The following is a 20,788-nucleotide window of genomic DNA, read 5'->3' as shown; positions in this document are numbered from 1 at the left end:
AAGGGACCTACTTAAAAAAAAAAAAAAAAAAAAAAACTATCCTCGCTAGTTGGGTTTGCTGGAGGCCAGCCAGCAAAGTCTACGTGGGTGCGAATCTGAGACTTTGATTGATTGATTTATTATTATTATTCACCCTGATTTTTTTTTTTAAACTTTCCATTTCAACTTTATCAATGCAGGTAAGGCAACTGCCAACAGACTCCCACGTGCAATACCGACCCGGCAGCCGAATCGAAACATTTCTCTGTGTCCTGACACCGTACAGGTTTAAGGTTATTTCGGTCGTTTGTGGGTGGAACTGACTTGGAAGCCGAACGCCGGCAAAATGCTATGCAAACCGGACGGATGGCTCGTCTATGTTCGAACAAGAAGCTTTAGCAGGACATTAGAAGCCAAAGCACAAATGGGGCCGTTAACTTCCACTTTTTGTTTTTCCAATGTGGATTCCAATTTTCAAGGACGGTTTCGGGGATGTCCGTAGACGCGACGCTCTTGTTCCGAAGGTGAAGCGGAAGTGGCGTCTGAGCGTTACGGCGGCTCGTAGGGTTCAATGTTCGCAGCTAGCGACGCTGACGATGGGAGACGGTGTTTGCGAGGAGCTCGAAGACTTGGTCCATTTCTCGGTGCACGACCTGCCGACCAGGGGCTATGTCGTCATGGAGGAAGTCCGACGGCAGGGAAAACTGTGTGACGTCACGCTCAAGGTACAACTCCACGTGAAGCAAAACGGACAGAACAGTACCGGAAGCTAGCGTCGGATTAGCCTCAAGGTAGCCTTCGCCTAGCATTTAGTGCTGAGCTCACGCTAATGGGAATTATCGGTGGTTTACGAACGTTACGTGATGAATTGAAAAAGTGTCCTGAGAAGTTATCATCGAAGGCGGGTGACGCGAGGGCTAACTGACCTTTAACCTGTCGACGGTCCGCGACAGGTCCTTCATGATCAACAGGAACTGAAAAATGAAAAAAGTCAATTGTGTGTTTTAAGTACTGCACGATACACTAGTGTAAACGTTCATGGTGGGCTTTCAATCTAAAATATGAGGTGCACACCGTTGTGGAGATGGGTGTGCCGCGCTATAATCTATGTAATGTTTTTTGTTTTGTTTTTTGTTTTTTTCAAAAAAAAAAGCTCTTTTCAAACAATTTAAGGCACACATGATTCAACCGGGCATTAGTTAAATCCTGTTGGTTACTAGCTACTTGAGGGAAGCGTTGCTGCCATTCCGCCCCTGTGTCTTGCCCAGCCGTGTCCCTGTACCCCCAAAGTTTGACAAGCGCTGACCTGCTTGCGCTTCATCTCAACACGATGGACTTTGATGTACGCAGGCAGGCGAGCACAAATTCAGCGCCCACCGCATCGTGTTGGCCGCCTCGATCCCGTACTTTCACGCCATGTTCACCAATGACATGGTGGAGTGTAAACAGGATGAGATCCTCATGCACGGCATGGACCCCAGGTACTGTGATTTGGTCCTACCTCGCGTAAAAGCACGCAAAGCAGTGTGAGATCACTGAATACCAAGTGTGTGTGTGTGTGTGTGTGTGATTGCGTTTAGCGCTCTGGAGGCCCTGATCAACTTTGCGTACAGCGGCCATGTCGCCATCGACCAGCAGAACGTTCAGTCTCTTCTGATCGGTTCCAGCTTTCTGCAGCTGCAGAACGTGAAAGACGCTTGCTGCTCCTTCCTGCAGGACAGGTGACGTCACGTGACTTTTTTTTTTTTTTTTTTTTTTTGGTTTGGTTTTGACACATCACCTGACACGCATTGGTCAACCGGTGGCTGCGTGCTCTTCAGGTTGCATCCAAAGAACTGTTTGGGGGTGCGTCAGTTCGCAGAGACAATGATGTGCACCACGCTTTATGATTCTGCCAACAACTACCTGCACCAGCACTTTGTGGACGTGTCCTTGTCGGAAGAGTTCCTCACCTTGACGACAGACGAGCTGCTCGAGCTCGTCGCCTGCGATGAACTCAACGTTAAAACTGAAGAGCAGGTCAGACACGTGGTTTGCCTCTCGCGTCCTTCGTGTGGCATCTTGAAAAATCTGCTCTTTTAATGGCTTCTGCCAACTCTGTATTGTCCTTGATAACGCTTTTGCCATTTTGGCAGAAAAAGTAGGAGCCTTACTGAGTGTGCCTTCTGCTTTCTGTATCCAGCAGCTTTGGGTTTTTGGCTGGATCCGGCGCCGTGTTGTTCCCTTCTCTTGATTTCGCGACGTTGCGCCGGTTTGTTACTCTTTTCCTTCCGAGTGACAAAGCAGAAGTAGACCTTGAGAGTACGCAGCAACAGAAGATGGGTTGGTTTCAGCGAAAACCAAAGCCAAGTAAACCAGCTTTTGGGAAGAAAAGGAAAAGTGACTTTTTGGTGAATATTTCAAATGATCAAAACAAGTTCTGTTGGAGGCGCAATTTTACAGCCAAGATGGACGTGGAGAGAACCTCCTCTTCCACGTCTGCCGTTGGACAATTACTTGAGGCATACATATTCATCGGTGACGGACAGAAACGTCCGCAGCTGTTCTACGCAGTTTGCCGTTATTGAAGACGTCCCGTCGTGTACTTGAAGCTATTTGATTTGTGGTGGTGTCTCGAAACGGGTTCAACCCGATGTCTGCTACCACTCAAGGCGCGTCCTGGTCCCGCACAGGTGTTTGAGGCGGTCCTGTCTTGGGTCCATCACGATCGAGTCAAACGGGAATCTTTGCTTCCGGAGCTGCTGTCAAAGATCCGACTGCCGCTTTGTCGTCCTCAGTTCCTGACAGAGCGAGTCCAGCAGGAAGAACTCGTGCGCTGCTGTCTTAAATGCAGGTCAGAGCGGTTGATGTCACACAAAATGGCGCCAGATGGTTTCCGTTCTCTTCTTCACTTCCTTCCTTTGCCCCCTTAGGGACCTCCTGGATGAGGCCAAAGACTTTCACCTGATGTCGGAACCTCGTCCTCACTTGCCCGCTTTCAAGACACGTCAGAGGTGCTGCACGTCCATCATGGCGCTCATCTACGCTGTGGGAGGACTCAACAGCTCCGGTGCGACGGGGGCGGGGCTGTCAAAGGCTGCAGAGCGGTCCGGTCGGTCCCGGGCCTAACCTGGCGTCCTCCCGCAGGGGACTCCTTGAACGTGGTGGAGGTCTTCGATCCCGCGGGGAACTTTTGGGAACGCTGCCAACCCATGAAGACGGCACGCAGCAGGGTGGGCGTGGCCGTGGTCAACGGACTGCTCTACGCCATCGGCGGTTACGACGGGCAATCGCGACTCAGCACCGTTGAGGTCTTCAACCCCGAGACAGACAGTTGGACCAGGGTATCCAGTATGAACAGCCAGCGCAGGTCAACAGACTTCCGATCAATGCTCACTGATCAGATGTGAATCCCGAATGTGATTAGCGATGTGGTGTTCCGCAGCGCGATGGGAACGGTGGTGGTTGACGGCCGCATCTACGTTTGTGGCGGCTACGACGGAAAATCTTCTCTTAACTCTGTCGAGTGCTACTCGCCCCACACTGACAGGTGACCAACCAACCAAACACAGGCGCACGAGTAAGATTGTCCTCTCGTTGGTGGCTGTGGTCCTCAGTCTCGCGTTGCGCATGGGTTACTGGAGTTCAGGCTTGTGGAGGCGTTTTGTCGGAGGATCTCCCTTGGCTCTCTTGGCAAAGCGGAGGTTCCCGGTCTGGCGGTGACAATCTTGCGTCACAAGACGATTTTTGATTCTTGTAAAATGACGTCACTCTGCGTTGCCGTCGTGCACAGTGTAGCTTAATCCAAAAGCCCGTTTGTTTTTATTTTGGAGGTTGTTTTTTTTTTTTTTTTTCATGTCTTTTGACATACTATCTGACGGCCAGTAAAGTTCTTTGAAAAACGTCGGCGACACGGGGGAGACAAGACGACACGTAATCCGGGGATCCGACCGCAAGAGAAATTTGCCCTTTCACGATTGCGCTACGCTAGACTACCGCAAGACCAAAGTGAAGGTTTATGGATGTGGTGAGGGAAGACATGAGGGCAGTTGGGGTGTTGAGAGGAAGATGCAGGAGAAGGTTCGGCTTAGATGGCAAAAGATGACACGCTGTGGCGACCCCTAACGGGACAAGCCGAAAGGAAAAGAAGAAGAAGACTACCGCAATCAAATCTTGTATTGGGATAGCACCGCATCGCGTTTTGTACCATCATTGGGCTTCATCTTGTCAACTCAAATACGACCGACTACACTTTTTACCATGGAAATGACAAGAGTGGATTGTAAGAAGAAAATGGGGCGTGGTGGTCAGCGGTACTCGGGACAGGGGAGGACGTTCGCGTCGGGCTCGCTTGAGGCGTGTTCACGTACTTTTAAGACGATTCGGCTCGCAAGCAGGCGTCAAAACGTTACGTAGCCAAGCAAGCTAGCGCTAGCGCTCGCGGTTGTGTGTAAATGCAATGGTGCCGTTGTGTCGAACGGGTGATCTGACCGGAGCGGCGAATGCCGACCCTTTGGGAGCCGAGGGGCATAATTTGCATTTTTAAAAAAAAAATCTCAAGGCACACCAACAAACAAACAAAAATGTCACAAAAAGTCGCGATGCCTCACCGCCAGAAGTGGTCCAACAAAGAACTGAAGAGCTCAGTCCCGGCACGGATTACCCCAAAACCTGTGGCCTCCGTAATCCTGAAATGGAAGACATTTGCAATGACCGGAACCCTTGGCAGCGCCGGCCAAACTGAGCAATCGGGCCAGAATGGCCTTGTTGTCAGAGCTAAAGAAGAACCAGTGCAGTCAGGAAATGGGAGAAAGCACCGCTGCAGCCCTCCCAACGGCGCAAAGCCAGCAAGTAGACATTGGCAAGACATTTCTTGATGCCGTCGTCTGGCTTCACTGTTGGGATCCATCCGACTACGCCAACTTGATTTGGTGGGCCTAATCTCCTGCATGGCTCGGACGTTACTTGGCTCGTAATTGTTCAATATTGCAGTCCGATATTCTCGTGGAAGGTTTTGCAGTAGATGTAGGAAATAAACCAGAGCTGTCGAGCGTATCGATAAATGTCCCGCAAAGTAAGTAGGGATGTTTTTTTTCCGCGCGCCCCATTTGGGGGGCCTACGGCATCAATCTCGGGTCGACTCCGGCATACTACTTCCTGTGTGTGTGTGTGTGTGTGTGTGTGTCGTAGGTGGTCTGCGGTGACCGAGATGAGCGCCAGTCGCAGCGCTGCCGGTGTCGCCGTCTTCGACGGCCGCATCTTTGTGTCCGGAGGACATGACGGCTTGCAGATCTTCAACACGGTCAGTCACGTCCTCCTCTGTCCTCTCCTCGATCATCTCCATTCTCATTCTCGTTGCTTGTACCCCGCAGGTGGAGTACTACAACCATCACACCAACCGCTGGCACAGCTCGTCGTCGATGTCCAACAAGCGTTGTCGCCACGGGGCGGCGTCTTTGGGCAGCCACCTGTACGCCGTGGGCGGCTACGACGGTTCCGGGTTCCTTAGCGGCGCCGAGGTCTTCAGCGCGGCGTCGGGTCAGTGGAGCCAGCTGGTCGCCATGAACACGCGACGGAGCCGCGTGTCCTTGGTGGCGGCGTCGGGCCGCTTGTACGCCGTGGGCGGCTACGACGGGCAGACCAACCTGGGATCCGTGGAGATGTTCAACCCCGACACGGGCCGGTGGACCTTCATGGCGCCCATGGCCTGCCACGAGGGCGGGGTGGGCGTGGGCTGCGTCCCCCTGCAACCCACCTAAACGGGCCAGTCGCAGCCGGCGGTTCCGCCGTCGGGTGAGAAGGCCGGGAGTCGGGCTCGCACTGGACAACCGCGGCCGACGGTTAGCATTGCGGGCCGACCGGCGGCAGGCGCCTTGATGGCGGTCGCGTCCACGGTCGCTCGCCGCTTCCTCTCCTTTGGGACGGGAAATGGCCCGTACGTCCGCTTCACGATACAAGAAGCCGTCCTTGTTGTCATTTCACGAGGCTTTTATTTTGGTAACAACAGGAATGAGACCTGTGTCCTCATTAAGTCCAAAAATCAACAATGTCTGGAGAATGTGAACGTGGAGCAAACTTGTTGCAAGTGCAAAAGAAATAAAGTGGCTTCCAGAAGGTTCTGTTCTGAGTAGAATTTGGCCATTTTGGAGCGCTGCGTATCTTCTGTTGTGCCCTCGTTACAGCCCACAAGCCGTCACAGTGACGGACGGGTTACGGCGTGGGTGGCTCGAACCCGTGTGGCGTTGGCATGTTCTCCTCGTGCCCGCGTGGGTTTTTATCCGGGTGCACTGCGGTTTCCTCCCGCAACCCCAAAATGAGCGTTCTTTGGAGCGACTTCAATTGTCTCGTCAGTGTGATTGTGACTGCGAATGGTTGTTTATTTCAATGTGCAACCGGTTTGGGGTGTGCCCCGCCTCCTCCCCGAAGATTGCTGCGATAGGCTCTAGCGCTCCTGCGACCCCTGTGAGGATAAGCGGCCCGGAAAATGGATGGATGTATCCCCCAACGTGTCTTGAAAACCAGAACTGCTTTAATTGGGACTCACTCGGTCAAATATGCTAATGAACGGATGTCGGTAATGTCACATTTGAATGATGTGACCTCGTTAACTGCACCCGTGTTCCAAAACCAAGAGTCAAAGTCTTGTTGGCATCACAAAATCCAAAGACTTTTTATTGTCTTATTCACCAGCAGGAAGTACAAATCTTAATATCGCATGATTCCTCATCTTTGTCTTCAGCGCCCCAAAGGATTAAGGATTAGAGGAGCCCGCGGGGTCCTTCGGTCCGCACGGCGTTGGCGTTCCTTGATCTGCCGGAGTCCTGGAAAGTCCCTCGAGGTCTCGCTGTGAACCGGAACCCCTAGACGGGCACATTTGGATCATGGATCATAGCTTTATTTTGGAAAGGGCGTGTGGGGGGGGGGGGGGGGGGCGACTCACTCGGCAGGCTGGAAGCGTCGTTCCTCTCCGTCCAGGATTCCGTGGTAGAGTCGGATCTCCTGCTCCAGGCGCTGCTTGTTGGTGAGCAGACCGTCATAATCTCTGCGCTGCTGTTCCATCTCGCCACGCACGTCCGCCAGTTCCGCCTCCAGCTTAGACACCACCGAACCGAGGTTCTGGAGCTCCATGTCGTGCCAGTGACGGGCGTCGCCCAGCGAGTTTTCCAGGCCGCGTTTCTGCAAGGCACAACATAAACAGCGTCAACCACGCATTCTGGCCGGCCGACCGGCTTCCGTCAAAGATCCGAGCGAGCTCACCAGAGCTCGGATGGATTCGGTCTCGGCTTGCAGACTTTGGATCTTGCAGCCGGCGTCCGAGCATTGGACCTTCAGTGCCTCCAGCTGTTCCTCTTCCGGACTCAGCCGGCTCACGCACTTTGCATCCTGGGGGGGGGGGGGGGGGGGGGGACGGGCCCGATTAGTGAAGTGTGAATTGGTGTCAGATCCTCGTCCTGCATTCACCCTCATCGTATCCAGACTGCCTCGCCACTGTGACCTTGCCCGTGTTCAATTATTTGGACTGTACTTATTGTTTCCCTAACCGCCTTTCTTCACGAGTACAGAGAGTAGAATGTCGTGATTATTGTTCAATGAATTTGCCCCGTTTCATCCCATCACCTTGCATTCCTGGTAGCTGTCCGTCTCTGCTCGGTTCCTCTCCGTCACCTTTTCCCAGTGATTCCGGATGTAAGCCAGGATCTGCTCTAGACTGGTTTCAATGGGAGCGTCCGGCTGATCCAGTTCCCGTCCGGACATTTGACTGTAGAGGAGGCGCACGTCCTGCGGGGCGGGAACAACGTGACAATTTTGCGGCCGATTGCGAGCCCTTACCTTAACCTTATGAATCGTGCGTCGACCCCGGGTTCAAATCCAATCTCACCCGTGGTCCCCCCCTGCACCTGCGGAGGTTTTCTGCCGGTATTGCACTTCCTCCCACATTCCCAAAACATAATCGAATAATTGTCCATAGGTGTGAATGGCTGTTTATATGTGCCCTGGGATTGGCTGCTGACCAGTTCCAGGTGAACCCCACCGGTTAACGCGGTTTACTTGGAAACACTTGACTGCGTACTGGCACAGGCACACGAGGGCCCCACGGCGTACACCAATCATGACCATCTGCAAGGAAGTTGTGACGCGTAAACGTTGGGGGTATTTGACTTTGGGAGGGAAAAACGGAAGCGGAGAGCCACAAGCAGCGATGCGGATTTTGGATCGCTCCGTTGCGGTGAAGAAGGAGCTAAGACAAAAGGCGGAGCTTTCAGTTTTACGTTCCCACCCGTCGTGACCCAAAGAACGAGATCCAGGATACAAGAGGCCGAAATGAGTTTCCGCCGCAGGGTTTCCGGGCTCTCGCTTAGAGAACGGGCGAGAAGCTGGCTCCTTCGCATCGAGGTGGCCGGCCCATCTGTTCAGAACGCCTCCCGAACCCCATGAGGTGTTCCAGGCACGTCCCGCCGGAAGGTGATTCCCCCGGGGACGACCCGGGGACACGTCGACTGGTCTGGGAACGCCAGATGAAGTGGCTGGGGAAAAGGAAGTCTGGACGTCCCTGCTCAAGCCACCGCACACCCGCGATAAGACGAAGAAAATGGATGGATTGAAACACTAAAGGTGTTGCTCGTAATTCAGCCAAGCAGAAGGTTCATTTGTGACAGGCGTCGATGAAGCCGTGGGGTCATCGGGGAATGGATCGTTTCATTTTTCCCGAAGCCATTTCGACCTCCTCCCTCTCCACGACGGCATTTGTGGTCTGAGCCGCGAGCGGCCCGGACGTCCAGAAACGACCGCGCCGGCGCATCTGACCTGCTCGTGTTGCCGCTCCAGTTGTTGAAGTTCGGCCCTCATGGCGTCCATCTGGTCCTCCAGCTCCGCCCTGGTCAGGCCGGCATCCTCCAGGACTTTGTAGAGCGAAGCGATCTCGTCCTCCGCCGCCTTGCGGAAGGGTCGTTCGCTCTCGAACCTGCGGCGGCACAAATCCGACTGAGACTCGGCGCCGCACGCCGCCGCCGCCGCTAATGACCTCTGACCTTTCCTTGAAGTCTTCTGCGTTGGCCTGCACATTTTCTGTCTGCAGCGTGAGACGAGCGTTGGCCAGGATGGCCTCGCTGACCTGAACACACGCGTTGCCGTGGAGACGCTGCTGTCAGTCACTCGTGACGGAATCCGGCTGCTACTACGCTCGTATTTTGGATGCGTGACACAATCTTTGGACGTCTCGCTCTGCGGGATCGGTTCAACGTCATCCATCCGTTATCTGAGCCGCTTATCCTCACAAAGGTGGCGGATGCGCCGGAGCCTATCCCGGCCATCTTTGGGCAGGAGGCGGAGTTACGCCCTGAAGTGGTTGCCGGCCAATCGCCGGGCACACAGACACAAGCAACCATTCGGACTCGCAATCGCAGTTGAGAGTCTCCGATGATCGGCAGCGTCCTTTTTGGGACGCGGGAGGAAAGCCACGCAGGCGCGGGGAGAGCATGCGAACACCACACAGACGGGGCCGGGATTTGAACCCCGGCCCGATTCACGATCATTTACAAATCAGACATCAAAACGCTACGCAGGTGATGTCACCTGACAGGAAGCGACTCTCACCTCAGAAGGCTTTTATTGCGGAAGACCGCATATTTGCCATGCCTACTAGTAACCACGGCGACTGCATGTTTGATGTCATTCTCCTCTCAAGCCACAAGCAAGAAAAATGAAACATTTTGAGATGCGCGCTTAGAAAGAACTTGCATCCATTATTTCGATACCAGCTGGAACTTGCGAGCCACTCAGTGGACTCGCGGAGAAAATCATTTTCATCAAAACGCGGCACAGTAGACGACAGTTGAGAGCGTCGGCCTCACACTTCTGAGGTCTGGGCTTCAGATCGCAGTCCCGTCTGTGGATTTGACATCTTCTCCTTGTGGCTGTGTGGCTTTTCTCCGGGTACTCCGCTTTCCTCCCGCATCCCTAAAACCCGAAGTCGGGCTGAGGTGTGAATGAACGGTTGCTTGTTTCTCGAGTGGCCAGTTGAGGGTGCGCCCCGCCTGCCTCCTGCCCAATGACAGCTGGGACAGGCGAGCCTCCTGAGGATAAGCGGCTGAGAAAATGGATGGATGAATGCTCTTGGTCCATTTCAGCCCCCCCCCCCCCCCAAAAAAAAAAAAAAAACAAACATTCATCTAACCCCAATCCATAAAACAAAATTGATTTAGTGACAACAAAGTGTCATCACTGTTATGTATTGGAGCATTCCAATGTTGCGTGTGAGCCTTCAAGGCTGCGTTCTCATTTTGTACAATATTTGCATCTTCGAGCTGAGCGTCGGAGTCATTCGAGCGCTTTGGCGGTTTTCACACCGCTCGCAAGATTTGAATGTAGGCTTAGTCAAGTTCCCTAATTCGGCCCCCAACCGGCCCAACTGATCAACTCATCTAAAGACCCGACGAGAACCGTGACGCGAGTACCGTCCGGTTGCCTCTTTTTACAGTTTGTGAAATAATTTGGCCGGTGGTGTGGGTAGGTCTTTTTTTTTTTTTTTTTTAGGTGGGGCTAAATAATTTGGCTGTTTAAAATGGATCCCAAAAGATTCTTGAATAAGTGGGGAGAAAGACTTTTGGGGATTGGTTTGCTTCCAAACATAAAAAAAAGAAAATACATGTTTTTTGTTTTTCTTTTTGTGCTCAATGTGGCAAAGGTGCTTCCTCTGCTTTGTTTACGGTTTTAAAAAAAACACTCGAAGAATAATAGTGACTTTGCATTTTTACCCACTTGTGTAAGGTTTTCAAAACCTTCAAAAGCCTTTTCTCAGTCTTCGTTAGCCATTTGTGAAATGTCGGGCGTAGGGTTAGCGCGACATTCGCTCACATGCCCCCGCCCCCATCCGGCCCAAAAACCAGAACAGTCTCCTGTGTGAGAGCCGCCGCTTGTGACGGTGCGCACGGGCAAATGATTGCCATCTATTTGGCCACGCATCCTCCCGTCTCCGATTGGCTACGCCAGGGGCGTCAAACTCATTTTTGTCGCGGTTACGGCTTCGTTAAAATCTTCCGCCTCATCATATTTACATGTGAAATTTATGAGTTGGTTTTGGAATGAAAGTTATTGTCTTTTTAAAATATTGCTAATGCTTGCAACATTTATGATATGACAATTTGATATTTAGGTACAGATTTGAAGAAAAATCATGGAAGTTCATACTCATAATTTGCCTCCGCGGGCCGGATCTGGGCCCCGGGCCTCGAGTTTGACACCTTTCCGTGCCGTGCGTGCCGATCCGAGAAATGAGCTGAAGATTTATAGTAGAGGAATAAAAGACGTTTTTTTCTAGCCTCAAGTTATACGCGTGTACGTAGGTGCAAAGTCTACCTGGAATTGCTGGTGTCGAGCACTCCTGGGTGGACGTACAATCGAAAAGGGTTTGGTTTTAGCTCTCTTCCTGGCCACCAATGATCAACACTATGGAAAATGATTTCAGCCGTCCGGCACCGTCCCCCCAGCGGGTCCCCCCCCCCCCCCTCTCACCTGCCTGTAGACGTCCTCCCACTGGCCTCTGAGCGGCCCCCAGGCGCCGGCGCAGGACGCCTTGCGGTCCAGACTCATCCGGATTTGCTCCTCCAGTTGCTGGTTGAGTTGTTCCAGCGCTTGGACTTTGTCCCGGTACTCCATCAAGCAGCTATTGAGGCCGCCGCTCGCCCCGGCCCCCGCCCCCGCCCCCGCCCCGCCCTGACCCGCCCGGGCCGGTAGGGGCGCGGCGCTGCTCCTGGTGCCCTGCAGGAAGATGCTGCTGATGCCCAGAGCTCTGCGGGACACGCGCGTTCCCAGGCTGGACGCGCCGCCCATCGGGGGGGCCGTGCCCACGAAGACGCCCCGAGACGAGGCGCCGCCGGGGGCCACCCGGACGCACGCGGAGCCGGGCCGCTCGGACGAGGTCGAGGACCCCGACTGGCCCAAAAACGAGGAGCGGCGTCGCGGCAGAGGCATGACGGACTAAACCTCGGAGGGACTCGCGCGCCCGCATTTATGGCAGGACGGAATTCTGGAAAGATGGTGCTTTTGTTCAGCCCACGTTTGTGTTACTGCACCGACCTCTGACCTCGGTTGTCACACTTTGTGTGCGTGTGCGGAGCCGCGTCAGCACATATGAGGCAAAAAAAAAAACAAAAACACATATGCTGTGACTCAGCTGTTTGTTTGTTTTTCCTTTCAAAAGAAACGTTCTGGCTTGAAACGCCACTTCCTGTTTAGGCCACCAGGTGACCTGTCAGGTGACAGGAAGTCTTGGGGGCAAACCATGAAGAAGCTTCTGCAGACAAAACAGGTCAGGTGAGAACAAAAAGGGTTTTTTTTAATTTTGTAAACGTTTGTCCAGTTTCCATTTCTTCACTCAGTTTATTCTTCTTATTTTGAATCCCGCGATGTCATCAAAGAAAAAAAAAAAAAAAAAAAGGAAGCGCCCGCTGAGCTGACCGAGCGCCCGCTTACCTGCCTGGAGACGGTGGCGCTCCCTCCCCCCTCCACCGCTCATCGGTCTGTAGATGCCCCCCACCCCAACCCTCACCGTAAAAGTCATCAGATGATATTGAGGAGAAAACAGGAAGCGTAGAAAGGAAGTGAATAAAAAGGCGTGACAATCAAGTTCTTGCGGCTTGTTTTGTCTGCTCGGAGTTCGTCTGCACTTTTGCACCGTCACACTTCCTGTCCTCGCAACCGTCGCCGCGCCAACAGGAAGTCCCGACGATGGCGCCAACAGGAAGCCCCGCCTACAGCGACAGCGCCTGCGAGGTGTCGCTGTCGGATGCTCTGGCGGACCCCGGCGGACTTTTACCCGAGCGGCTCGGCTGGTCCGAGGGCGCCCGCGGGCGTCGGCGGGCGCACGCCCGCAGCAGCTGACAGAGGTCTCGGCGGAAGCGTACGCCCACGAAAGCGTACAGGAAGGGGTTGAGGCAGGCGTGCAGGTAGGCCACGCCCTTCAGGACCTGGCCCGCCTTCAGGAAGCGCTTGAGCTCGCGGCAGTCGGTGACGGTCACGTTGGCCGCCTGCGCCGCTTCCGTCACCAGGACGGCGTTGTGGGGCAGCTGAGTGAGCAGAAAGACGGCCACCACGGCCAGGACCACGCGCATGGCCTTGTGCTTCTGGAAGCTGCGCGTCTTGAGGAGCGTGGCCACCACGGCCCCGTAGCACGCCGCCATGACGGCGAAGGGCAGGCAGAAGCCCATGATTACCTGCACCCACAGCGTGGCCATCTTGGTGCGCCTCCCCACGTGCGGCGGGAACAGCATCCGGCAGAAGTCGCGCTGGCCGCCGTCGGCCTCGGCCGGCGCGGCGGTCGCGAAGGCCAGTTCCGGCGCGGCCAGCAGCACGGCGGCCAGCCAGACGGCGCCGCACGCCAGTCTTCCGCAGCGACGCCGCTCGGCCTGTGAGTTGCGGGCCTTGGCCGTCTGCACGATGACCACGTAGCGGTCCACGCTGATGCACGTCAGCAGCAGCGTGGAGCTGAACAGGTTCACCTTGTACACCGCCGCCGTCACCTTCCGAAAAATCAGACAGCGAGCTTTCGTTAGGATCGTCCGTTCTCGATACCGTTTCTCCACCCCATTCAGGCTCCGCGAAATAACTCAAACCCCACCCCCACCGAGACTCTCTCGGTGAGGAAAAAGCGCAACACAAAGCTAAGTAAGACGGATGGATGAAAAGTTCTAAAGACTACAAGGAGACATCAAACCCGGACACTCTTTGACGAGGTTGCACACCTTGCACAGGGCGGCGCCGAAGGTCCAGCCGTGAGACGCCTCAGCCGCCCACAGGGGCAACGTGACCAGGAACAGAAGGTCAGCCACGGCCAGGTTGAGCAGGAACACGTCTGTCATGGTCTTGAGACGCCGACGGAAATTCAGGTAGATCCAGACCACTGCCAGGTTCCCGGCGCCGCCCACCAGCGCGATCATCCAGAAGAGCGGCGGCTCGCAAGCCCGCCGGAAGGCCCGCACCGACGACAGGTTGCACATCAGGTCCGGGAATTCGTAGTCGTCGGTGCTGCCCGTCGCTTCGTCGTACAAGGGGTTCTAAAAGGGTCGACGGAATGGGGGTGGGTCACTCGTCAAAGTCTTTGGCTCCAAGTGAGCGGGCGGGGCTTAGTACCTCGGTCACAGAGTCCGTCATGAAGTCCTCCATCCCCGCGTTTCTTCCAGCTGAAACACAAATGTTGCTTTTCAAACTAAGAGCAGCCAACTGCGGATGACTGGACAGTTGTCCGATTTTCAAAATAAGAGCGAGCGTCAAGGATCAGAACCTTTGAAAATCCAAAAGAAGAACGCGTTTACTCAAAGGAGAGAAACTTTTTTGAGACGAGAGCGCACTGACTGCTTTCGAGAAACTTCTCATCCCAATTTTCAAAAGAAGGACGGACAAATGAAAGATGAAGCTTTGTTTTTCAAAATAATAGTCCACCATGGGGAAGCGCTTCCTGTCGGTGACATTTGGAAATTGAAACGACTTCTTCAGTTTTGAATGACGGGAAGGGAAATGAAAAAAGCCCCAAACTTTTGTTGCCCTCTCTTTTCACAACAACGAAAAATACGCGCACGCAGGAGGGAGTCTACTTGGAAAACGCGCCCACGAGTCGAAATCCATTTCGGTACACACAACGAGCCGGTCGGAGACGTCGGGACTCACAGCGTCGTCGACGACGTTGCCTTTCGAGGTTGTCGTGCGTCCGTCCGTCTCTGATGTTCATTAAAACGCTGCCGAGTCAAAACAGAAGTGATACGAGGGGGCGGAGCCACAGACCCTCCCGGCCACTCCCCCTTTTTTCTTTGAAACCGAGCTCACGTTGCAGTTGACTTGGGCCCACGTGACCGTGTTGACACGCTCCACGCTTGTGTCACGGCGCGCGGGCCTTTACCCGGGGCCTCGACCTTTGACCCCCTCCGTCGTCTCGGAAGGTGGACGACCCCCCCCCCCCCCGAGTCCCACGGACGGACGGACGGACCGATTGCGAGTCGCGTCCGTCTCCGACGCGGCGAGACGAACACCTGGACGGCCCCGCGAGACGGATGATGTCACCGAGTCGTCGAAGCCAGAGAACCAACGTGAAGACGCTTTCCTGTTTGTCGGATTGCGTGACACGAACGTCGGGGCGCCCGTCGCCCGCTTGCGCAACAGGAAGCGAGAGCGCGGCGAGCTTTTGCACGCGAGGCGTTTTTCTTGTTTTTGAGCCTTCACTATTTCGTGCGTCCTTCATTTTCAAGATGACATGAAAAAAGAAGACACCGGCCGGCATCGCGACGTCAACAGTGACATTCATCTCTGTATCTATCATTGTTGTATAAATGCGGTTAGTAAATCCAAACTTTCATGTCGAGTTTTATGTATTGAACGCGCTTAGGATCAAGTGAAACATTTTCGTTCCACATGAAAGTTTTGATTTACTAACCGCATTTATACATATCTGGATACAATGATAGATATAGAGATACGTACGAGTAGACCGCATGGCATACAAGCAGTTTTGCCAATAACTTTTGGATCCTTATCAGTAATAGCAATCAGTAATAATGTAATATCGGTGTTATTACAATACTACTACGGCCCTTCCCTGTATTGCTTTATTTTTGAAACGGGGCAAGCTTGGACATTGTTTGACATTGATGAAAATATTAAAAATATATAACATAGAGACATGCCCTCATTATTTTTGCATTCAACAAATACAAATAATTATATCAATATTTATTGACCTTAAACAGGAAAATGGAAACTAATTTCATGTCAGACCGTGAGGGGGGAAAAAAACGTGTGCGGCTTAACTTTAGTTGTCAACCGTAAAGCATCGCAGCAGAACATTCTACGGTATGTTGTCCTGTCCTAGATGAAATATCTAAAATATCCATCCATCTATTCGTTTTCTTAGCCGCGTATCCTCACAAAGGTCGTGGGAGCGCCGGGCCTTAATAAGGCCCACCTGTCAAGGGCCAGGAAGTGGAGTTACAACCTCAACTGGAGGGCACATAGAAACGACCGGTCGCGCCTCCCCATCACAACACGGGGCAATTTCGAGTGTCCAATGCACGTTGAATGTTTTGTGATGAGGGAGGAACGCGGAGTGGCCACCCGGAGAAAAGGAGGCTGGGATTGGAACCCCGGTTCTTAGAACGCCACAATGCCGAACTCAGATGAATTTCTCTCTCTCTCATCATTGTGGCATTTAACAAACTGAAATCATTTTGGTGGTGACCCTGACTGACCTGAAACGGGAGAGCTTTTCACTTCAGACAGCGAGACAAAAAAAAAAAAAAAAAAAAACTAAAGTGCGTTTTTCAACAGAGAACGTCAACAACTTCTGGCTTCAACTTTCCCTCTCCCCGCCTGCTCATACCGTCGCGCGCCTGCCGGGGGCAGTAATGCAACCGGCAGAGTTGAGTTCCACTCAAGAAGAAGACCCCGAAGAAGAAACGGCCGGGAGTAACAACGCGACGAAGAAGTCACTTTTGATGTCGTTTTTGTGTTAAGCACTGAAGAAACTATTTGACTTGGATCCGCAGTGCGTCCGTCAACTGGGTTTCGTCATCGAAGCGGCTCTTCTGCTGGGTTTGGGTTAGCATGCTAACGTTAGCGTCCCGGACTTCCTAAAACCCCGACAACAAAACTTGGGGCTGATTGATCTCCTTTCTGCCATTGTAACTTCCTAGGTCGCACCTCCCCGCTCCCCTCCGGTTACATGCCAGCGCCTCCCGATAGAAATTCTATCGAGTAGCGAGGCGGGAAAGGCGGTGTGGGGGGGGGGGAGATGCTGCACTCCTTCGGACTAAGTTTGACGGTCAAGGTTCGCGTGTGACGTCATCCACCCCACGGCCGTTTGAAAGTTTGAATCGGCACGGCGCGCCACGTGACAAAAGCCGGGAAAACAGGTGAGCGGATTTCGCCTGTGTGCTGCGTACTTGGTTGGCTGGCAACCAGTTGAGGGTGTGACTCCGCCTCCTGGCCGAAGGCAGCTCAAGATGTTTCAGTCAGTTCCTACGGGTGCTTTGCCGTTCACCCCAGGGAAGAGGAAGTTCTTGGCCCGGTTTTGCAGAACGTGGAACTCGGTCGCGCAGATACCGGATTGTTCCCGCTACTCGAGTCAACATCCGTTTTAAAGTTCAATTTTCTTTCGACTAGCGGCATCAACATCCATCTTCAATCATGACTACCACGCGGGCCAGGACATCAGCCGACGTTTGCGGGGTCAAAGGCGACGAGGCGGAGCGGACGTCCCCGTCGGCGAGGAGTTGGACGCGGCGTTTCCGGGACGTGGACCCCGTCCCGCTTCAGCTGCAAAGCGGGCCCGCCAGCGCCCATCTCTACTGTGATGTCATCGACGGCCTGGCGGAGGGCGGCGCCATGGCCGAGGTGTTCCTGGTTGAGATCTTCCGCTGCAAAGTGTGCCGCTTCACCTGCGGCCTCAAGAGCGCCATCTGCAGTCACCTGCTGATGGCGCACGCCTCGCCGGCGGACGCGGGGCTGCAGCGGCCGCCCCCGACCTACGCGCTTGACCTCAAACACGACGATGACGACTTCCTGCTCTACGACGTGCTGCGCGACATCGGCCCGCCCGCCTGCCACATTGACGCCCACGCCGGGTTAAAGGTCACGCACAACTGCGAGGTGACGTGTAGGAGCAAACGTGAGATGGTTGGGTGGTGTGCGCCGCTTCCGCTAACAACATGGCTGCCACTTGCTGCTTTTGGAGTTAAAAACCAAAAAACGGACTAACGCCCACAGAGGAACAGACGTCCTGACATCGTTTTGCCATTGGAGGTCAATCTGTTGGCAGAAATGATTTCATAATGAGAATTGTAGATGATTTGTCAAGACGGAGAGAGTCACAACTGACAAAAATTGGACTCTGCATTTCCCCCAAAACCGGCAATTTCGCTCGCCCTCCACGAGAGATTATCTTTGCGCTTTTCAAAGTAATGCCTTTGCAAACATCTTATGGCTGCTTTTACTTTGGAAAACAGCCATCAGCATTTTTTACAGATGTTCTGACAAATGTTAGGGAGCAAACCAGAAAGTTGATCAAAATCAGTTTCCCTTTTGTGCATTGTCAATTTCAACTAAAGGGATGAAGGGAAAGGCCAAACCGCTTTTGGGAAAAAGCTTTGCGATGTCTTTCGAAATGCCAATCCCGCACTTTGCGTCTCGTTTGCAGGTCGGCGGCCTTTTTGAGGACGACGAGTCCATCTTCCCCGTGAAGACGGCGTTTCGTCCGGCGGATCCCCCCGCCGTTGGCGAGGAGGCGGCGCAGTCCGCCCACCTCATGACGCTCGGATTGCGTCGCATCGCCGGCGCGCGGCCTCATCCGCCGTCCCCGGACGGCGAAAAGGACGCGAGGAAGCGTGCGTCCCGGCGACGTCGCGGGACCGACGTCGGTCACGGGCGGTCGGCTGAGCTGAAGTCGCGCGGGAGGGCGACGGAGGAGGGCCGGAGAGGGGCCGAGTCACGTGACCTCGAGGATGAGAACGCCGGTAACAAAAAAGTCAAGCTCAGGAATCAATCATCCATTCATCAGTTGACGGATGGTCGCCTGCAGGTCCAAGTGGACGAGCTGACAACGGGAAGAAGAAAAGGACGACGACGCACCTGCGCAGGTGGAAATGATTGACAGCCCAGTGAACTCCCTGCGTCCCGCGGGATTGGCTGATTTATTGACGGCTCTCCTTGCAGATCATCAGCAGGGAGACAAAAAGGACCAAAAAAAGAGTTGGCGGCGTTCGTCTGCTCCCTTTGTCACAAGTCAGTAGAACGCCCGCAATGCTCCGGCGCCCACCTCGCCTCAACCAATCGGAGAGCTTGTCGTCTTCCGTCACAGGAAGTTGTCCAGCAAAGTCACTCTGCGGCGCCACTTGGGGGTCCACACTGGAATCAAGCTCTTCTCCTGTCCCACGTGTTCGTACACTAGCAGACTCAAGGAATCGCTCCAGCAACACGTCAGGACGCACACCGGTAAGGCGCGCGCACACGTCATCTTGCACACTCCCAAATGTTCACAACGGTAACGACACAGGCTATTCCTCATTGAGTGTGCTCGTGCGTGCGTGCGTGCGTGCGTGCGTGCGTGCGTGCAGGTGAGAAACCTTTCAGGTGTGCGTCGTGTCCGTACGCTTCCATCGATCGGAGTTCTCTGGTGCGACATTCCCGAACGCACAGCCAGGAAAAACCCTACAAGTGTTCGCAGTGTGACTACAGCAGGTGACGTGCGCGCCGAGCTCTCCAATCTGACGGTGTGTCCGTCCGGATTTTTGAGGGAAATCCTGCCGTGACACTGATAGTTCTGGAAATTGGGGGGGGGGGGGGGTTGTTTTAAGATACCCCACCCCCCACCCCCTTCACCCACCCACAGCCCAGCGTGACGCTTATTGTCCCCGCATTTACTATCTAATCCCGTTTATCAGAAATGTTGTTTGTTTGCAAAGTAGAGTGCTGAGTTTAAATTTTTACTTTTGAGATCTGATTTCATTATTTTTTTCCTTCTACGGTTGAAAACAGAGGCGAAAAAGTCAAATCGATCTAGACGCTGATATCTCGGCTCTCATATATTTGGTTTCAGGCTTTAACCGCGTCCGCCATCACGAGGTTGATGCGATGAATACATTGAAATATTCCCAATTATGGTTGTAAAGGGATCATTATGTCACCCAATTTAAACAGTATCCAGATTCTTTTGCCATGGTATGACATCATCAGCGAGTAACGTTCTCGACAATGAAATTGTGGATTTCTGTGCCTTTTGCTGCGTCAGCATCCAGAAGAAGAGTTTGGATCTCCACGCGCGTCGCCATCACACGGGGGAAACGTTTCGCTGCCAGCGGTGCCAGTACGCCAGCGCCGATCGCCAGCTGCTGCAGAGACACGCGCGCAGACATCATCATCAACACGCGTCCTCCCACGATGCCGAGGGCCAGGCGGGATGAAGACAAGACGCAGTTTTGCCAAACGTTTCAAGATAGCGCTAAACGCTTTCCCGTATAAAGAGGACCTTTGCTCTCGTCAGCCACGAACTGGAACGCAAACGCGTCGAGGCGAGGGCGCCTTTCCAGTCGCTCCGCACGCGAGCTGCCGTCGCACTTTTTTGACATTTGCCGTACGAGCGTCGGATGCTGTCGACGAGCTGGAGGCGTTTGACAAAACTGCAGAATTTGGCAAAATGCCTTCGAGCCGTGGGGAGCCTCGTCCACACCCGCAGACAGTCTGCATTAAAACCAAGCAAACCGCTTGACCTTAGAACCCCCTTGCGAGCAGAATGCAAAACGCCAGACGGGCAAACGAGAAGACTTAGTGTTGCGGCGTTCAAACCCTTCGAGCCATGGCTATTTGAACACAAATGGTGCGGCAACCGCTACATTTAAAAAGCGACACCTATTACTGTTATTGCAGCTTACTGAGTCGTATGTGAAAACTTGCGTCTCGTCCCTATCACGCTGCCACTGAGGACCGGGGGTTCAAATCCCGGCCTGGCCCGTGTGGACTTTTCTCCGCCAACTCCGGTTTGATCCCGCATCCCTGAAACAACTGGGGGTGTTATTGAAGACTAATTTGCCCGTAGGTGTGAATGCAAGTCATTGTTTCTATGTGCTGAAGGTGTATGTGTCGCTCGACAGTTGGGTTAGGTTCTCGCACCCCCGGTTCCCTCGTGAGGAGAAGCAGTGAAGACAATGGAGGGATAAATAAGGCAATTAATAGGATGTGCTAACCGGTTTTTGCCTACTGCGCCCACACACTCCTGATTTGATGATTAGAATAAAGTCTTTGGCACATTTTTTTCACTCGACCCGTTTCTGAATTCAAATGTCCGCCCCGGTCG

General features: G+C 53.7%; 4 protein-coding genes across 10 annotated transcripts; 2 read left to right on the top strand and 2 right to left on the bottom strand.

Moving 5' to 3' along the window:
- The first annotated feature begins 41 nt into the window (after positions 1-41).
- Positions 42-6,072, top strand: klhl18 (kelch-like family member 18). 4 transcript variants are annotated; one of them, XM_061838836.1, is made up of 11 exons: positions 42-179; positions 459-704; positions 1,330-1,460; positions 1,560-1,700; positions 1,800-1,998; positions 2,652-2,812; positions 2,892-3,028; positions 3,106-3,328; positions 3,404-3,508; positions 5,149-5,260; positions 5,331-6,072. In XM_061838836.1, the coding sequence occupies exons 1-11, from the start codon at positions 174-176 to the stop codon at positions 5,715-5,717; spliced, it is 1,848 nt and encodes a 615-aa protein (XP_061694820.1). In that variant the 5' UTR covers positions 42-173; the 3' UTR covers positions 5,718-6,072. The 4 variants fall into 4 exon arrangements, with proteins under 4 accessions (XP_061694820.1, XP_061694821.1, XP_061694819.1 ...); XM_061838837.1 differs by having other exon boundaries at positions 116-704; positions 2,757-2,812; XM_061838835.1 differs by having other exon boundaries at positions 116-704.
- Positions 6,073-6,202: 130 nt separating this feature from the next.
- bfsp2 (beaded filament structural protein 2, phakinin) lies at positions 6,203-12,141 on the bottom strand. The gene is made up of 7 exons (XM_061838870.1): positions 11,470-12,141; positions 8,988-9,070; positions 8,764-8,920; positions 7,576-7,737; positions 7,216-7,341; positions 6,899-7,134; positions 6,203-6,818 (listed from the first exon to the last, which is right to left on the bottom strand). Exons 1-7 carry the CDS (start codon positions 11,926-11,928, stop codon positions 6,710-6,712), a joined length of 1,332 nt encoding a protein of 443 aa, XP_061694854.1. The 5' UTR covers positions 11,929-12,141; the 3' UTR covers positions 6,203-6,709.
- A 309-nt stretch (positions 12,142-12,450) lies between these two features.
- On the bottom strand, positions 12,451-15,544 carry ccr9a (chemokine (C-C motif) receptor 9a). Its single transcript, XM_061838880.1, has 4 exons — positions 14,620-15,544; positions 14,086-14,135; positions 13,698-14,009; positions 12,451-13,475 (listed from the first exon to the last, which is right to left on the bottom strand). Exons 1-4 carry the CDS (start codon positions 14,678-14,680, stop codon positions 12,708-12,710), a joined length of 1,191 nt encoding a protein of 396 aa, XP_061694864.1. The 5' UTR covers positions 14,681-15,544; the 3' UTR covers positions 12,451-12,707.
- An 800-nt stretch (positions 15,545-16,344) lies between these two features.
- On the top strand, positions 16,345-20,746 carry si:dkey-154p10.3 (zinc finger protein 513). Of its 4 annotated transcripts, none has more exons than XM_061838866.1 (9): positions 16,349-16,539; positions 16,635-16,853; positions 17,104-17,589; positions 18,137-18,452; positions 18,518-18,575; positions 18,652-18,720; positions 18,797-18,930; positions 19,053-19,176; positions 19,727-20,746. In XM_061838866.1, exons 3-9 carry the CDS (start codon positions 17,128-17,130, stop codon positions 19,896-19,898), a joined length of 1,335 nt encoding a protein of 444 aa, XP_061694850.1. In that variant the 5' UTR covers positions 16,349-16,539; positions 16,635-16,853; positions 17,104-17,127; the 3' UTR covers positions 19,899-20,746. The 4 variants fall into 4 exon arrangements, with proteins under 4 accessions (XP_061694853.1, XP_061694850.1, XP_061694852.1 ...); XM_061838868.1 differs by having other exon boundaries at positions 16,349-16,553; XM_061838869.1 differs by lacking the exon at positions 19,053-19,176 and having other exon boundaries at positions 16,345-16,539.
- Positions 20,747-20,788: the final 42 nt, after the last annotated feature.

This window comes from Syngnathoides biaculeatus, chromosome 13 (assembly GCF_019802595.1).
Source record: "Syngnathoides biaculeatus isolate LvHL_M chromosome 13, ASM1980259v1, whole genome shotgun sequence".
In the NCBI taxonomy this organism is placed as follows: Eukaryota; Metazoa; Chordata; class Actinopteri; order Syngnathiformes; family Syngnathidae; genus Syngnathoides; species Syngnathoides biaculeatus.
The sequence above is the reverse complement of the archived record's forward strand: the minus strand, read 5'-3'. Positions and strand labels throughout refer to the sequence as shown.

Excerpts from the sequence above, each read along its gene's own strand:
- klhl18 (XM_061838835.1), top strand. The coding sequence starts at position 438 with ATGTGGATTCCAATTTTCAAGGACGGTTTCGGGGATGTCCGTAGACGC. Across the intron at positions 1,701-1,799 it reads TGCTCCTTCCTGCAGGACAG|GTTGCATCCAAAGAACTGTT; the intron begins GTGACGTCACGT and ends CGTGCTCTTCAG. Across the intron at positions 5,261-5,330 it reads GCTTGCAGATCTTCAACACG|GTGGAGTACTACAACCATCA; the intron begins GTCAGTCACGTC and ends TGTACCCCGCAG.
- bfsp2 (XM_061838870.1), bottom strand. The coding sequence starts at position 11,928 with ATGCCTCTGCCGCGACGCCGCTCCTCGTTTTTGGGCCAGTCGGGGTCC. Across the intron at positions 9,071-11,469 it reads GGGAGGACGTCTACAGGCAG|GTCAGCGAGGCCATCCTGGC; the intron begins GTGAGAGGGGGG and ends GCGTGTGTTCAG. Across the intron at positions 8,921-8,987 it reads GCAGAAGACTTCAAGGAAAG|GTTCGAGAGCGAACGACCCT; the intron begins GTCAGAGGTCAT and ends GTGCCGCCGCAG.
- ccr9a (XM_061838880.1), bottom strand. The coding sequence starts at position 14,680 with ATGAACATCAGAGACGGACGGACGCACGACAACCTCGAAAGGCAACGT. Across the intron at positions 14,136-14,619 it reads GCAACGTCGTCGACGACGCT|CTGGAAGAAACGCGGGGATG; the intron begins GTGAGTCCCGAC and ends TTTGTGTTTCAG. Across the intron at positions 13,476-13,697 it reads TCGGCGCCGCCCTGTGCAAG|GTGACGGCGGCGGTGTACAA; the intron begins GTGTGCAACCTC and ends ATTTTTCGGAAG.
- si:dkey-154p10.3 (XM_061838866.1), top strand. The coding sequence starts at position 17,128 with ATGACTACCACGCGGGCCAGGACATCAGCCGACGTTTGCGGGGTCAAA. Across the intron at positions 17,590-18,136 it reads AGGTCACGCACAACTGCGAG|GTCGGCGGCCTTTTTGAGGA; the intron begins GTGACGTGTAGG and ends TCTCGTTTGCAG. Across the intron at positions 18,721-18,796 it reads GTCTGCTCCCTTTGTCACAA|GAAGTTGTCCAGCAAAGTCA; the intron begins GTCAGTAGAACG and ends CTTCCGTCACAG.